This window comes from Medicago sativa, chromosome 7 (genome assembly GCF_051527215.1).
Source record: "Medicago sativa cultivar Bolivia chromosome 7, Bolivia_mono, whole genome shotgun sequence".
Lineage (NCBI taxonomy): Eukaryota > Viridiplantae > Streptophyta > Magnoliopsida > Fabales > Fabaceae > Medicago > Medicago sativa.
This window is the reverse complement of record NC_140755.1, coordinates 97802721-97818410: the sequence shown is the minus strand read 5'-3', so window position 1 is coordinate 97818410 and position 15690 is coordinate 97802721. Positions and strand designations below refer to the sequence as shown.

Here is a 15690-nt window from a genome sequence, read left to right as displayed (position 1 = left end):
ATTAGAAAAAAAATCTGGAAAAAAATTTCAGAAAAAATCTCAAAATATTTTAATTTTCAGAATTTATTACTTTTGAAAATATAATTTAATTTTCAGAATTAAAAAAAAAACGATTTTTCGAAAATTTAATTTTCAGTTTTTTTTATGAAATAAAATAATATATCCATATTTTTCGAAAAAAATGAAATAATATATTTTCAAAAAAAATCAGATTTTTTAATAATTTTCGAAATTATATATTCCATTTTTTTCATTTTTCAAAAAATTATTTAATTTTCCATTTTTTTCATATTTCAAAAAATTATATTTTTTAAAACTATATAATCGGAAATTTTTTTAAAATATTTTTACCATTTTTTTTATTTTTTTAAATTATTTTCGCATTTTTTAATTTAGAAAAACATTTTTCAGAATTTTAAAAATATTTTTTAAATTTTAATATTACGTGGCATGCCACGTCAGCGTCACGTGGCAAAAGTTGCACAGTCAGCAACTGCCACGTGTGCACAACCATGCCACTTCAGCGTTTTGGTGGGGCCAGGGACCTTTTTAAAAAAAACTTTTTTTATAGGGATGTAATTAAATTTTTTTTTTTACAAGGACGAAAACGAAAATGACCCCAAATTACAGGGACGGTTTGCATATTTAAGCCTATTTTTTAACTACTTTTTAGTAGAACAACTAAAGAATTAGTTTGGTGAAAAAATAGTATTAGTACTTATTAAAGTTATTAATATTAGCATTAAGACTAGTTCCTTAACATTTGCTAACATTACTTTCAAAAGAAAATTTGTTAACATTAAAAAATAAAAATGCTAAAGAGTGTCATTTGGCCATTGGTTAAAAAAAATAGAATTAATATGCAAAAAATTAGAAAGAAGTGATGAGTTTAAATTTTTAAAAGTTTAATAATTATTTATTCAAAAAAATTATAAGTTATAGTTTCCAATATAAATCTATTACTATATTTGGTTTCTTTAACAAGTGTTAGCATAACAATAACTCTTGAAAAAAAACCAATGAATGGCTCTTGCAGTTTAAAAATATTCGCGAAGAAAATAAAAACGGATGAAACCGACAAAAAGAAGTTTAGGGGGTAAGAAAAACATTCTAAATACGGATTTGTACTATTGGTGTAAACCATGATCTAATTTTTTAAAGGCAAAATTATACATTCAGTGTGAGTCCTTTAAGTTTATATTTATTTTGAATTTTCTCGAATTGATATTTTATGATATATTCTGTTTGCATTTTTAGCCTTTAAATTATATATTTTTTTTGAATTGTAGTCTTTTATGTAAGGGTTTTGCTAGAAGACACTTTTTTTTTTATAAAGGTGTCTTTTAGTAAGTTATTTTATTGACATTTGTTAAAAGACACCAACTAATTTTTATGAAGATGTCTTTTAGCAAGTTATAGCTAAAAAGTGGATAATTACACATTGAAGTATGGATTGCTAAAAGACACTTTCATAAAAACTAAAGGATGTCTTCTAACAAAATCATTTATGTAATATTTTATGACTGTGTGAACCGTAAACTTTGTTGCACAATTAAAACTGAACAACATTCATATGTCCATTCATCACGCCTCATTCTAGAGTAAATCATTCATTATTTCAGGTTCATAAATTTTAATCATTCATATTAAATAAAAACATTGTTGCAAACAATGAAATACTTTAATATTAAACTTTTTGAATTTGCGAATTTAAATTTAAATAAAAAAAGTGAGAGGAAAATGGACATTGTTGTGAACAAGTATAGAATTTTATTAAGGAAACCATCATTCGGGTCACCGTCTTTGTATTGTTAAATTACTATATGACTATTTTAATATTTTAAACTAATTCATGTATTTTTTATAAGTTTTTCAATTAGATCACTGTCTTTATATTTTGTCATATGACGAAGAACTTAATTGAAAAACTTTTTACAAAAATTAATTTAAAATATTAATAGAGACGATGATTAATTTGAAAGTAAACTTAAAAAAAATTGGTGTGATGGTTTACTCAAATTTTATTGGTATTAGATGTGATTACATGTGTGTGGTTGAAGTGAGACATTGCAAAGTAGTAGTCATATATCATATACCTTAAGCTAAAGGCCAGCTTGCAATAATACAAAGGCACCCTCCATGAGTTGGTTCAGGGGGTTCAGGTGTTCTAGATCTGAAGAACCACCGGCCAATTAGTGTGGCCCGAGCGTGCAAAACGTCCACGTCGTAGCATTTGTCTACCTGTGACTTAATGAGGTAGGGCCTTAATTTAAACCTGTGTCCCTGACATGTGTACCATTTCTGCTTTTGAATAGTACTATTTGTACCATTCTACTTTCCCTTTCTTGCTTTACTTGGTGCTTCTTAATTCACACTTTTTTTTAACTTGGCAAGGGACATGTGAATTGTGATTCATAATGAAACCCCCATTTACATATTTACTTAGATTTATTTCTTACAGTCTCATAACAATATTCTACACTTTGTTTATGTTTAGTTCAACTATTAGAAGAGTTGGAATTGTATTTTTTTGAGTATCTAATTGATTTTCACACTCAAATTATGATTAAATAACTTGGCATATGTTTGTTTGAGCGGTGAAAAACTTACCATGAAGGTTGAACGCGTGTCGATAATGAAATAATTCCTTATAATTTTTTAATTTTTATCGTTAAAAGCCCCTTAAATGCACGCTGGTGGTGAACTACCAATCTCTTAGACACTCGCTTATTTATTTTAGGCAAAATTACACTCGTCGTTCTTTAACTTAATTTATAATAACGATTGTGCCATTTATATTTTTTTCGGGTTATGTTTGGCCGTTTGATCCGTTTGAATATGAACTTTTAAATATCAAATCTAAAATTCATATGAAAACATGAGTGGAGGACCATATATTTGAATATTAAGAGCTAATATCAAAATAAAAATATAGATTTGAATATACATAAGCAAATTGATCAAAAAGACATAGATGATGCAAAAAGAAGATAAAACACAAACTCATTATCTTAAATTAAGTAAAGGGACAACGAAGTATGATGAAGGGTCCAAAGTTTGGTAATTTTAAAATGAAGGGACCTTTGCAAAAAAAATAAAAATGAAGGGACCAATTATGCGAATGGTTGAAAAATTAGAACTTCGAATAAAAAAATTATAAAGAATTAGGCCTCAAATATGGTCCACATAAATTGAGTTTCGCTATATATTGGGCTATTAACCTTAAAAAAACGGATGGCACTTCGGTGCCTTTAATTCATTTTAGATGAGAGAGAATGTTGGATGAATGATTAAAATAAATTATTTATATGAGAGAGAATAAATGGTTTAGAGAGAGATAGGAACAAAGGCACCAAAGACACCGAAGCTAAAGACACCCAAGTGCTACCCAAAAAAACCGATCTATTAGTTTTAAACTTTGTTCAAGAAATAAAAAATGACGCAATTTATTAATCCCTCCGTCCCATAATAACTGAGTCATTTGCAAAAAAAAAAAAAAGTGTCCCAAAATAACTGACTCATTTCACTTTTCAATACAATATTAATTATTTTTTTTCCCTTTATAACTCTAATTAACACTACTTTCATCATTTCCAATTCAATATATTCCACTTTTCATTTATGATAGTGGAGAATGCACCAATACTTAACAAGTGCACTTAAAACTATTTTTCTCTCTCTTTCATTTATACATTTGTCTTAATACGTGTGAAATGAGCTTTTGGCTCAGTTAATCTGGGACGGAGGGAGTAACACATAAGTAAAACTCAACAAAACAGAGAATATTGTTGATGCATTGTTGGTCTAAAATTAGATGTAATAAAATCATTTTTTTTATGATGAAGTAATTATAATTGACTAACTTTGTACCCAAAAAAAATAAAAAAAAATAATTGACTAACAATGTCATTGCATATGGTCCTTTAAAAAAAATGTCATTTCATTTTGTATTTTTTTTTAGAGATGCCATTGCATATGGTTAAATTCTATAATTAATATTATAACATAATATTGATGATTTTTTTTTGAAGGAACATAATATTGATGATTTATAGTAGGACATGTTACGAATTATAAAACTCTTTGATAAGTGCCAGAAAGTAGTTAATTCAATGTTAATTTATGGCACGTTTGTTACTTGTTTCACAAGTTATTTAGGGAAAAGCCGAGAGAAAAGTGATTATTGACCTATTACGCTTTATTCATCTTACTCTACCCATTTGTGTAGGAATTGAGTGCCAAAACATCAAGCAAGGACCAAAAAGGAAAAAAGTGGGCAAAAGCTACTTTGCCATGGCGAGCAGAAATCCTGCCAGGCGAAATATTTCGCCAGGCGAAGTAATGGCGAGCAGTTCCAGAAAGTTGGAAAATCAGGACAAGAGCACTTCGCCATGGCGAGCAAAATTCCGCCAGGCGAAGAAAAGGCGGTTTCATCTGATCAGAATGACGTGGCAGAAACCCACTGGCAAAGAAAGCTCATTTCGCCATGGCGAGCCAAATCTGGCCAGGCGAAATGTCACTTTTTCAGCATATGTATAAAAGCTCATTTCTCTCATTTCAGAAAGGAGATTAGAACATAAGCCACTTTAGGAAGAGAGAAAACAGGGGAAACACAGAGAGAACTTCAATGAGCAAGGGGCACAAGGATTGAAGGGATTCACAAGATCATTGAGACATCATGGCTTGCTTCCATTCCATCTCTTCTTTTATCCTTGTAAGGTTACCATGACAATGAGTAGCTAGACTCTTTTTGTTGGGATTAAATGTAGTCAACTCTATTAGTATGTATTCCCTTTGATTTGGATGTTGTGTGATTTTAAATTATTTTATGATATTGATGTTATTCTTGCTTTTCATTTCTATCCTATGGATTTGAATTGTTATTGAAAAATACCTTTTGAATCTAGTTGAGAATAATATTCTATCAATACTTAGGTTCTAGACATGGAACTTAGGTTTGATAATCACTTTGAATATTGGAACTTAAAGCTTTCGTATCATTGTATAGTTTGGGAAATCAACTATACCACGATACAATCGACTATTGGAAAGTTTAATAGTTTGGGAAATCGACGATTAGATGACTCAATAGAAATCACGACATCATTTGGACACGAATGATGTTGTTGAGCAATATGTGATAATATCAATTGATAATTAGAATCCGTAACACTAATCCGAGAATACGTATATGTAGGTTGATGAAGTTTAATCCCAGCATAATCATTTCCCTGTTAACTCTCAAACCTTTTATAATTTCATAGTTTTCTAGTTTATGAAACAAAACTTATTACCATTCCATTACTCAGAAAATAATATAGATTGTTGAACGGCTTAGAATATCGCACCAGTCCCTGTGGAGACGATTTATAAATACTTATCTTGTTTGATGCAAAAATACTACATCACTCTTTTTTATCAAGTAGTTTAACACCTAAAATTTTTTAAAAAATAAATGGAGTGTGCGTGATTTAAAACTTCAACCCTATATATACTATACAACCTTACCAACTAATTTAAACTCAAAGCAATATAAATTTCTTTCAAAAAATCTATATGTAGTTATTTTTATTTTATATTTTGATATTTGAAATGACAATTGATAGTTAGTAACCTGTCGCACATGTAGTTTCATAGGACTTCTTTCAAACCAACACACATGACACTTGCAATGATGCAAGATCTAAAACAACATAGTAATTGAAGGCGTGATATTACATGAGCAGTGATGTATGCAGGGAATAAAGTGTATTATCAGTGCATAATCTTTCATAATATTTAAAGGGTTTTGCTAGAAGCCACCCATGAAAGTGTCTTTTAGCAAGCCACATTTCAAGGTGTGATTTCCACTTTTTAGCTATAACTTTGCTAAAAGACACCTTCATAAAAATTAGTTGGTGTCTTTTAACAAATACTCATGGAATAACTTGCTAAAAAACACCTTCATAAAAGGTGTCTTCTAGCAAAATCCATATTTAAATCAATGTACAAATTAATTTGTTTCATCTATGATGACATTCGGATATTATTTTTATTATTTTGTCTAGGTGCTTAATTCCTAGAACATGCTCCCTTCCTAGTTATTTCCATATGTACTTAGCTTTGTGTTAACTAATTTTATCTAGTCAAATAGTCCAATCTTTTGGAGAAAATAATATTAATATATCGATGGAATGTTCAATAGCAAGTCATCTATAAAAGCCATAGAGAGAACTCAATCCTAGCATCAAGTCTTAAAATTAATCTTCGTACTTTTATCTGCTTCCTATCTTCACCCTCATAGTGTACGTGAATTAATTTACTCCAATAATTAACAACCAATGGCAGAAGCAACAAAAAGGTACTTGTTTCTTCATTTTCATGATGTGCATATCTTTCTCTTTGCATTGCAACTTCTAATCATCAAATATGGATATTGATGTGTGAAGTGTGACCCCACACAATTACTCAATCAAGATCAAATTTAATTTCATTAAAGATTTTGAACTTGATCGGACGATTTAGATGTGACTGACAACGTGCATTCAATATGACTCCACATGAACTAAATGTATCAATATATATATATATATATATATATATATATATATACACACACACACACACACACAGACACACGTGTGCACACATATCAACTTCTAATCAAGTATATATACAGTTATGCGGTTGTGACATCAACTTCTAATCAAGTATATATACAGGTATGCGGTTGTGACAGGAGCAAACAAAGGAATTGGATTTGAGATATGCAAGCAATTGGCTTCTATAGGAATTACAGTGATTGTAACAGCAAGAGATGAGTGTAGGGGTTTTCAAGCTTTTGATAAACTCAAACAAGAGCTTGACCTTGCTATGTCTCATAGTGACAATGTGATATTCCATCACCTTCATGTGGCTGACCCTAACAGCATATCATCTCTTGCAAATTTCATCAAAATTCATTTTGGAAAACTTGATATATTGGTATGGTTTCATTAACTAACACTCGCATTCTTTTTTGCTGTGTATGCCTTTCTATAGTTCATTGCTCCTTTTTTTTCTTCCAGAACAAACCTAATTATAATGAAAGGTTTGTACTTGGTATAGGTGAATAATGCAGGGCTTCTAACTGAGAATGAGGAATTAACTGAAGCAATTCTTAAAACAAACTACTATGGACCCAAGGGATTAATCAAAGCACTTTTTCCTCTTCTCCAATTTTCCAGCACACCAAGAATTGTCAATGTTTCCTCAACCGTGGGAAGGCTAGAGGTATATATGTGATACTAAACACACTATTATTAATTAATTAATTAAATAATTGAACCCAGTGACTTGAAAGGTTGATCCTTCTCAATTTTTGTCACTAAACTGTGATAACAAAAAAAACATATGTAGCGAGATATTTAACTAAATGATTGAACTCAAATGGTAGTTAATAAATTCTAAATCCGGATGAATTGTTTGAAAAAATCCGAGTTTGAATCGTAATTGAAACAATCATTGGTCAAACTTTACCTACCTCGTAAGCAAACTTAAAACTACTAAAATACCCTTTCCCTTAAAATCGTAGGGTTAAGACAAAAAATTAATATTAGTAGCCTGTTCTATTTCTCAAGTCACCTATTTTTCCTCATTGTGGAACTTTTCCTACCTTCTTTTGTAGTTTATTTGGAAACTCTTGAACAAAAAAGATATTTAATATTTCATTAACTTGATTTGAAGTATATGCCATTTGGCTATTTTCTTATTTCATTTTGATCTATTTGGTTATTGAATATCATGCTTTAATCCATGCATTTTTGTTTGTAGTACTTTCCAAATGGATGGCCTAAAGAAGTACTTAGCGATGCTGGAAAGCTCACTGAGGAAAAGATTGACAAAGTTGTGAATGAATTTCTCAATGATTTTAAAGAGGGCTCATTGGAAACCAAAGGGTGGCCTCTTATTGTGAGTGCATATTCTGTCTCAAAAGCTGCTATAAGTGCCTACACAAGAATGTTTGCTAAGAAGTATCCATCAATCTGCATCAATGCTATTTGTCCTGGCTATGTCAAAACAGATATAAACAGTAATACTGGTACACTAAAAACATATGAAGGAGCTGAACCGATTGTGAGGTTGGCATTGTTACCTGATGGTAGTGCTTCTGGCCTCTTTTTCTCCAGATATGAAGATAAACCATTTTGATCAAAGACTTAATGTTGCCAGAGAATAAAAGCTCGAACAATGGAATAATATTTCTTCTTCAGAGACAAATCCTCCTCATTTTGGCATTGTTATGTTTTTTGTTGGTTCTGTTATGGTTGGTCTCCAGAACATTTCATTGTAATTTTTTTATTTTTGAGAGGAACTTAGGCACAGCTGTGCTTGGGTTCTATGTTTTATGTCTTCAATAATACTGTTTCGCTTATAAAAGTTGAGGAACATGGCAATCTGGGGTGTCTTGCGTGCATAATAATTGAGGGCACTAAAAAGGATAAAACAATCAAAAGAATTAAAGCAACTTTTTTGAATCGGAAGAATTAAGGCAACTAAGTAACATAGCCAAATCTGAGAGACACTGTCCTAAGGTTGACAATAATATTTTTGAAAAAATAAATAAAATATAGTTATTTACGCTTTTAAGTCATAATAACTACTTGAACTGTAAAATTTACCAGTCAGCCTTTGCTCATGGCATAAAATGCATTTGTTTGGCACACAAGTATATTGTTCCTCTCATACTTGAGAGCTAGTGCTTATGCTTATATGATTATGAACAAAACTAATTGGCAAACATATTTCATAACTAAAAGATCTTCAACTTCATCATATTATTTCCTAGCCTTATACTGTTACATCAAGATATTACACCCCCTACGAACGTTATCATGCCAGATCCACCCCCCTTATGTTGTAGATTATGCTTCGGGAAATCACGTAATGGTGGTGTGGCTTTAATAGTGAAAAATGGGTTTCTTTCTGAAAGCAATGATTTTAGATTGTGGTATGGGTCAGGTTTCGATTCGTAGGAGCACAGAACAACAAAGCAGGACAGCAATACATTTAGGGGAAATTTGTAGCATCAATAGATATCATAGTCAATGGAACTCAAGTGTCACTAAAACAACTGGATCCAAAAATGGAATGAACCTGTTCAAGACATACCTCCTTTATACCCAAAACAAGAAAATTATAGTAGACTTGAAGTGGAAAACAGTGAATGAAAGATCAAGGTCTGCTACACTGTAAGGCATTCCAAGCAAAAGGGGGTAATGTTTTTTCGTACATCTGGGGAATATCAAAAACACCCATAATTATCAAACTAAGGAAGAGTCTATAGACCAGTTGGCAGTTGCAAATTCTTTTCTATACTTTGTAATCAAGTACAACAAGTGTTGCTTGCAAATTGCAATTGACTTGAGCTCTCACCAAAGTATGACGAATGCAAAAAAAATATCACTGTACAATCTCGCAGCGTTTATCTATTTGAACCTTCACTAAACCTTCACTACCATTCATTCAAGATACAGGATGACTTATACTACAAATTAACAAATCAATTTCAACCAATAGATTGTCAACAATGGTCAAAACTAAAAATCTTCCTAAGATCATTTGAACGCAGAGAATCCATGTTCCGAGGACGAACATCCCCTTATTCTCAATGTAGAATAGACATTAATCATAAATAAACCACCCAAATGATACATGCATGATTTATTTTGTAGTCAATCATATATTATTTGAAAAAGCATCGCTAAATACAAAGTTATAACTATAAGTATGAAAGTTGTCCAAAATTTGTTATAAATCTTTCCTTCAGAAGCTAAGTATGGTAACCTATGAACAATTAAGTTTGAGAAGCATGCTCCAAAAGAACAACCACCCTGTTTCATATAACTACTTAACTGAACTACAATGACATTAATCACATGTTAATTTTATCGAGTCGGGTACAATCTTACAAGAATACATAAAATCAAGTGAAAACAAATGCATGATTGATACTAATAAATCCTCTCACCTTTCCCTATCCTCATTTAAATTAAGCAAGAAACACATCCAAATTCACAAGCAAAAGATAAATTATAAATGACATACCTGTGCAGTAGCATGACATTCAGGATAAACAAATAACCATAAAATCCAAATCCTCATAACCGTAAATTGATCAATAACTAATCAGTAGTTCAATTAGAACAACAAAAATGAATAGATGAACTATTCAATAAACCCGCTTGATTCAACATCAATCAATCATTGTCAAATTTCATGAAATCCTTATTGTAAGCTAAATACATCACATCACATCACATCACATATAAGAAAAACCATAATCTTTATCCACATTGATGTAAATAACTGCATGATATAAACTACCCATAAAATCAATTTCCTAAAAGAAATCACTTCTTTTTCTTGAGTTGCTTAACTTTAGCATTAGGTTGATCTTTAGCTTTACGTTTCCTAGTTAAAGCAAACTCACCAAACTTATGACCCACTTTTCCCTCACTGATTTTACAACGAATGAAGGTTTTTCCATTGTAAATCCTGACATGAGAATCAACAAATTCAGGTAAAATAGTAGATCTCCTTGACCAAATTTGTTTGTTTTTCAGAAGTTCAGGATTCTTCTTCATCTTGTATAGAAATGCATCTATAAAAGCCGGTTTACGCGCTGGCGCAGGAGGAGGGGGAGATTTGAGCTTGTTAGTGACAGCATTTGCAGTGTCGCCGGCGATTCCGAGAAACTGTTGGTTCAAAACCCTAAGAAAGTTTGTAGCTCTCATTGTTCCTATTCAAATGTAAAATTTTCAATCAAATTCGAAATTGAAAATGAGAACCAAAACAAGGTGATGAAGAAGAAAGAAAACCTGGATGAATTTGTCACTGAAAAACTCCGGCGGCGATTTCCGGGCGAGTAGTTGAGTTAATCCAACTTGTTTTGTTTTCACGGTAAAGTAAATTATGGGCCTCTTCAAAATGAGAAAAATATTGGGCTTGGAATTAGAATCTCTCTTTTTTTATTTCTTATAGCACCTACCATACTTCTTCTGCGTCCTACGAGTATTTCTTTTAAAGAGAAAAATTTAGAGTGTAATTAATTGTGAGGTGGAGATAATTGATTTTGATAGAATTAACTTAAAATTGATTTTTTGACTCATTTAAGCTACTTTTTTAGTTCAATTCATAAAATATTTCTCTAATTTCTTATTTAACTTCTTTTTTTTTTTGAAGGAACAAAGTTTCTTATTTAACATATTTTGATTGGATGTCGTGTAAAAAAAAATTATACCCGACCATGCATAATTTTTTTTTTTTTTTTTATGAGAAGTATTTTGTATTGTTTTCAAGAATATATAGCAGAAATGATTTTTGTTTTCTTTTTTCCTCATTGTACCAAAAAAAAAGAGGTTATAACACATCAATAACAACATCCAACAGAATACAGTCTATATATATAGATTAAAAGGCAAGGGAACAAAAAGTTTGTTTTTGGTTTTTTATGTTGTTGCTCTAACGTTGTGGAGATAAGGAAGGGAGGAAGGAGGATTTATCAAGGGAGGAAGGAGGATTTATCAAGGTAATGAAGATAATCATCAATTCCTTTATTATCTATACATTTTCTTCATTACCATCATTTCTTAATAATATTGTTTTTTATATTCTCTGCATTCCAGCCTCATTCTTTTGTTGATTGATGATTGTGCCCCTTCATTCCTTACCCTTTCTATATTTTTCCTCAACGAAGGTATGTTTTATTGAATTTTGATCATTTTTTCGCATCATATTATAACTTCAAATGATCAAGGATTTGTTTTTACATTTAAATTTTATCTGGAGTTGGTTATCATGACATTGTGTTCATAAACGATCCCCTTTCTCTAAATTGTTGTAGTTATATTCATATATATATATATATATATATATAACTACAACAATTTATTGGCCTTACCATTTAGATTTCCATCTTGTCTGTTGTTTTCCAGACAATTGTTAACGAATGATCAAATATTACAATATGATAATTAGCTATATTTATAGATTTGAAGATATTACTCAAAATGTGGATGCATTCCATGATTAATTCACAACATGGATATAGATAAAAAGATTGTATAGTTTTTTTAATTTCATTTGTTATCCCTGATGATCTTAATCATAGTGAACTTTTTTATCTTTGTAACTTAATCATTATAGATGATCTTCATGTTTGGTGGGGAAGAACGTGACTTGCTAGCTTTTCTTGCTTGTTTCTTAGTTCACTGGCCAATTTTGGGTAAAATCGATAAGTATTTTATATTTTCTTATGAACCTGAATTTTTGTCGATGATTATGAATGAATAATTTCTATTGTGTGCTTTTTACAATGTTTTGCATTCGAAAGTTCCTCTTTTGTACACAATATATTATGTTTAACTCTGGTGTTGGTGGACTAATTGTCAAAGGCCTCAAAGATGGAAACCAAGGCGGAAAATCATATGACATCAGCTGCGGCTTTTGTTGAAGGCGGCATTCAAGAGTCTTGTGATGACGCTTGCAGCATATGCCTTGAAGAGTTTTGTGATAATGATCCTTCAACTGTAATATTCACTTTTGTCTTTCACAAATATATGTAAAAGTTATTTGAAGAACATTTGGTTACTTATTTTCTTTCTCTTGTGTTATAGACCACTGCTTGCCGGCACGAGTTTCACCTGCAATGCGTCCTGGAATGGTATTTCTTTTATCCACTAAGGCTTTGTTTGAGAGTTTGGAGGGGAAGGGAGGGGAGGGCTTTGGGGGGTTGGAAATATATAGAAAAATGGACAAAAAATTCACATTTTTTGAAAGAACAGTTTTTTAGAGAATGATAAACTAATACTTATGATTAATATACTTTTAATTTTAAGAATATTATAACAACATAGATTGAATTTGAAAAATTCATATAAACCCTCCATAACCCCCCAAAACCCTCCCTCAATACAATTTTTGAGTTCCCCCAAATGAGGGAGATTTTTTATTATGAATAAAAAATTAACCTCCAAAGCCCTCTCCTCCCAATGTCTTCTATTTCTTCCACTTGCTCCTTCCTTTTTTGCAAAACCCTCCCCTCCCCTCCCCTCCCCTCCAAACTCCCAAACAAAGCCTAAATTTTAATTTGTATCTCTCAAATACATATTTCAGTTTTTTTTCATTTGTATTCTCACCAGCCTTTTTTCCTACCATATTCCCACCAAGCTAGTGCAAAACCTACCCTAAGACCTTCAAATTTTCTTTTGCCAAAACATGCAGGTCTCAATCCCTCGTAACAATACATTATACATGAAATATGAATTTTGTTCCTAACATAAAAATGTAATTTCATCTTTCTTATAATGATATTTTTTTTCATTTAATATTCATGAAAATCACAGTTTCATTAACTTATTCAATAGTGTGAACTGGAACATTGTCCTGTGTTTTTTGTCATGCATGATTTTTGTCAATGTTGAGGTCATTGTTCACTACCGTTGGTCGTGACTTGTGATCTAAGAACTAGGCCTTCCTAATATTATTTTGGCTTTAAATTCATAAACAAATCCTTATTGATTGTGTGGTCTAGATTTTTGGTATAGGAAGAAAGTCTATTTATTTTTGAAGATATTCTTGTTATTTGCATATACATGTCATTTCCATATATCTAATTACATGTTAAGTCTAAATTTTCATAAAAATATTTCAGAATGAACAAATATACTTAAGCAATTGTTACTTGCTCTTATTTGTAGGTGTCAAAGAAGCTCCCAATGTCCTATGTGTTGGCAACCTATTAGCTTGAAAGATCCTACTGGGTTGGTCATGAATTTTACTCTTAACATGAATTATATACATTATTTATGCATTAGTTTAATTAGTTTGTCATGTTATTAAACTTTTGCATTTTACAATAGTCAAGAACTGTTTGAGGCAGTAGAACAAGAGAGAAAGTGGAGGGTTACTCCGTCAAGGAATATTGATGTCTTTCATCGCCCTACTCTTGGAGGTTTTGGATTTCAACATGTAAGTTATCACATTCTCGAGTATTCATTTGTGTTTCTTACAGTTTAAGCACGTCATAACAACTAGCTTATGTTGCTATTTTTCGTTCAACAGCTACACATGGGCGTCAATGGTTCTTCTTTAGAAGAGCGATTGCTTCAAAATTTAGCGATTGTTGCATCAATCGGAAGAACACACCATGTTGGTCGAAGGGAAGGACAACAAATTCGACCATCTGGTCATGGTCAACCACCCTTCTTATTCTCAAATCAACATGTTGCACCTTCTTCATCCATTTTAGGTTCAATTGATGAAAGAGAAGACAATCTTAATGCAATTCATATGAGCAGTCAATCTACTCCAATAACATCTAGTGAAGAAGAACCATTACAAGAAATACCAAAATGTCAAACTGAAAGTCCCTCAACTTCTGGATCAACCGTCACGGAAACAAATGGCCAAGAAACTTACTCCAATGATAGGTGGTTATGAACCTATATTTCTTCGCAAAAATTATCCTCCTCTGTGCTAGAACCACATCTAAAAAAAATTCAAGTCTAATGAAGACATTATAAAAAACATTAGTTGATTATTCATGAACTCAAGTTAAATAAATTGTTTATTCTACCAATATTCTGGAGTTATTGTTCTAACAATAGATAGTATGGTTTACTCGTTATATTTTCTTATGAATCATTATTGATTGTGTGGATTACTGATATGTACTTCATATTTGATTTCATGCATATTCTAGAGACTGTGTTGCTAATTCTTCCCCAATAAACCAAAATAGAGAAAGGTCATCAGAATTCCATTCATTTTCTGATACTCTGCGGTCCAAACTCAATGCAGTGTCAATGAGGTATGTTTCTTATTATATACTATATATGTGTTTGATCTATGTATTTTATCAAATCGGTTTGTGTAATAACTTATCTCGTGACTTAGATATAAAGAGTCAATTTCAAATGGTACAAGGGGTTGGAAGGAGAGGTTGTTCTCTCGAAGTTCGACCATGTCAGAATTTGGTTCAAATTCTAGAAAAAGGTGAACCCTATAATTGCTAGTGCATCCCAATCAATGGAATTCATCAAAACTATGAAAGCATTTGAGTTGCAGATACTTATTTTCCAAATCATTTGGAGGATGGTTCCACGATAGAAGCAATCAACCGAAATTGCGTTGAAGCCAGTGCGAAGACACATCACGCGACAATGATACTCCATCAGTTTCTTCTACTATTGACATTCAAATTGAGCGTTTATGTTAACATCTTTCTTTAGGATCTCATATTTTGAAAGCAAGCTTTGATCTTTGTGTGAACCTTAAAAAATTTCATGTACTATCGACATCAAAATATCTATATGAAAGAAAAGGTTTTGAAATTCAATTATACCTATATGCTCGTAATTTGTCCTTATAATTTTACTTGTATAAATGTAAATAGATATAGATCAAGGTGGATATTATATTACACATTATTTATGTAACATTCCGTTATGCCTATTTAGTTTTTCGTACATCAATTCGGCATGCTTTTAGTCCACTCGAATTTTCAGTGAAAATTTTTGCTCCTGTCAGAGAAGAAAGACCAATAGAAATATGATTAACAGAAGCAATAAGATGAAAAACGAATTCAATTACTTTGTTTTTCCATTCAATATCTTTTTTTTATATATAAATAAGAATTCAAGCATTTCATTCAAAACAACTAAAAATACA

General features: G+C 31.2%; 3 protein-coding genes across 4 annotated transcripts; 2 read left to right on the top strand and 1 right to left on the bottom strand.

Moving 5' to 3' along the window:
* Nucleotides 1-6185: 6185 nt before the first annotated feature.
* On the top strand, nt 6186-8414 carry LOC146910904 ((+)-neomenthol dehydrogenase-like). Its single transcript, XM_085723868.1, has 4 exons — nt 6186-6340; nt 6702-6963; nt 7087-7251; nt 7792-8414. The coding sequence occupies exons 1-4, from the start codon at nt 6321-6323 to the stop codon at nt 8167-8169; spliced, it is 825 nt and encodes a 274-aa protein (XP_085579994.1). The 5' UTR covers nt 6186-6320; the 3' UTR covers nt 8170-8414.
* Nucleotides 8415-10186: 1772 nt separating this feature from the next.
* Nucleotides 10187-10977, bottom strand: LOC146910903 (small ribosomal subunit protein uS19m-like). Its single transcript, XM_085723869.1, has 2 exons — nt 10839-10977; nt 10187-10759 (listed from the first exon to the last, which is right to left on the bottom strand). Exon 2 carries the CDS (start codon nt 10752-10754, stop codon nt 10371-10373), a length of 384 nt encoding a protein of 127 aa, XP_085579995.1. The 5' UTR covers nt 10755-10759; nt 10839-10977; the 3' UTR covers nt 10187-10370.
* Nucleotides 10978-11515: 538 nt separating this feature from the next.
* On the top strand, nt 11516-15367 carry LOC146910902 (E3 ubiquitin-protein ligase RHF2A-like). Of its 2 annotated transcripts, none has more exons than XM_085723866.1 (9): nt 11516-11548; nt 11646-11716; nt 12414-12548; nt 12636-12682; nt 13719-13781; nt 13881-13989; nt 14083-14450; nt 14723-14830; nt 14917-15367. In XM_085723866.1, exons 2-9 carry the CDS (start codon nt 11666-11668, stop codon nt 15017-15019), a joined length of 984 nt encoding a protein of 327 aa, XP_085579992.1. In that variant the 5' UTR covers nt 11516-11548; nt 11646-11665; the 3' UTR covers nt 15020-15367. The 2 variants fall into 2 exon arrangements, with proteins under 2 accessions (XP_085579992.1, XP_085579993.1); XM_085723867.1 differs by lacking the exon at nt 11516-11548 and adding an exon at nt 12166-12244.
* Nucleotides 15368-15690: the final 323 nt, after the last annotated feature.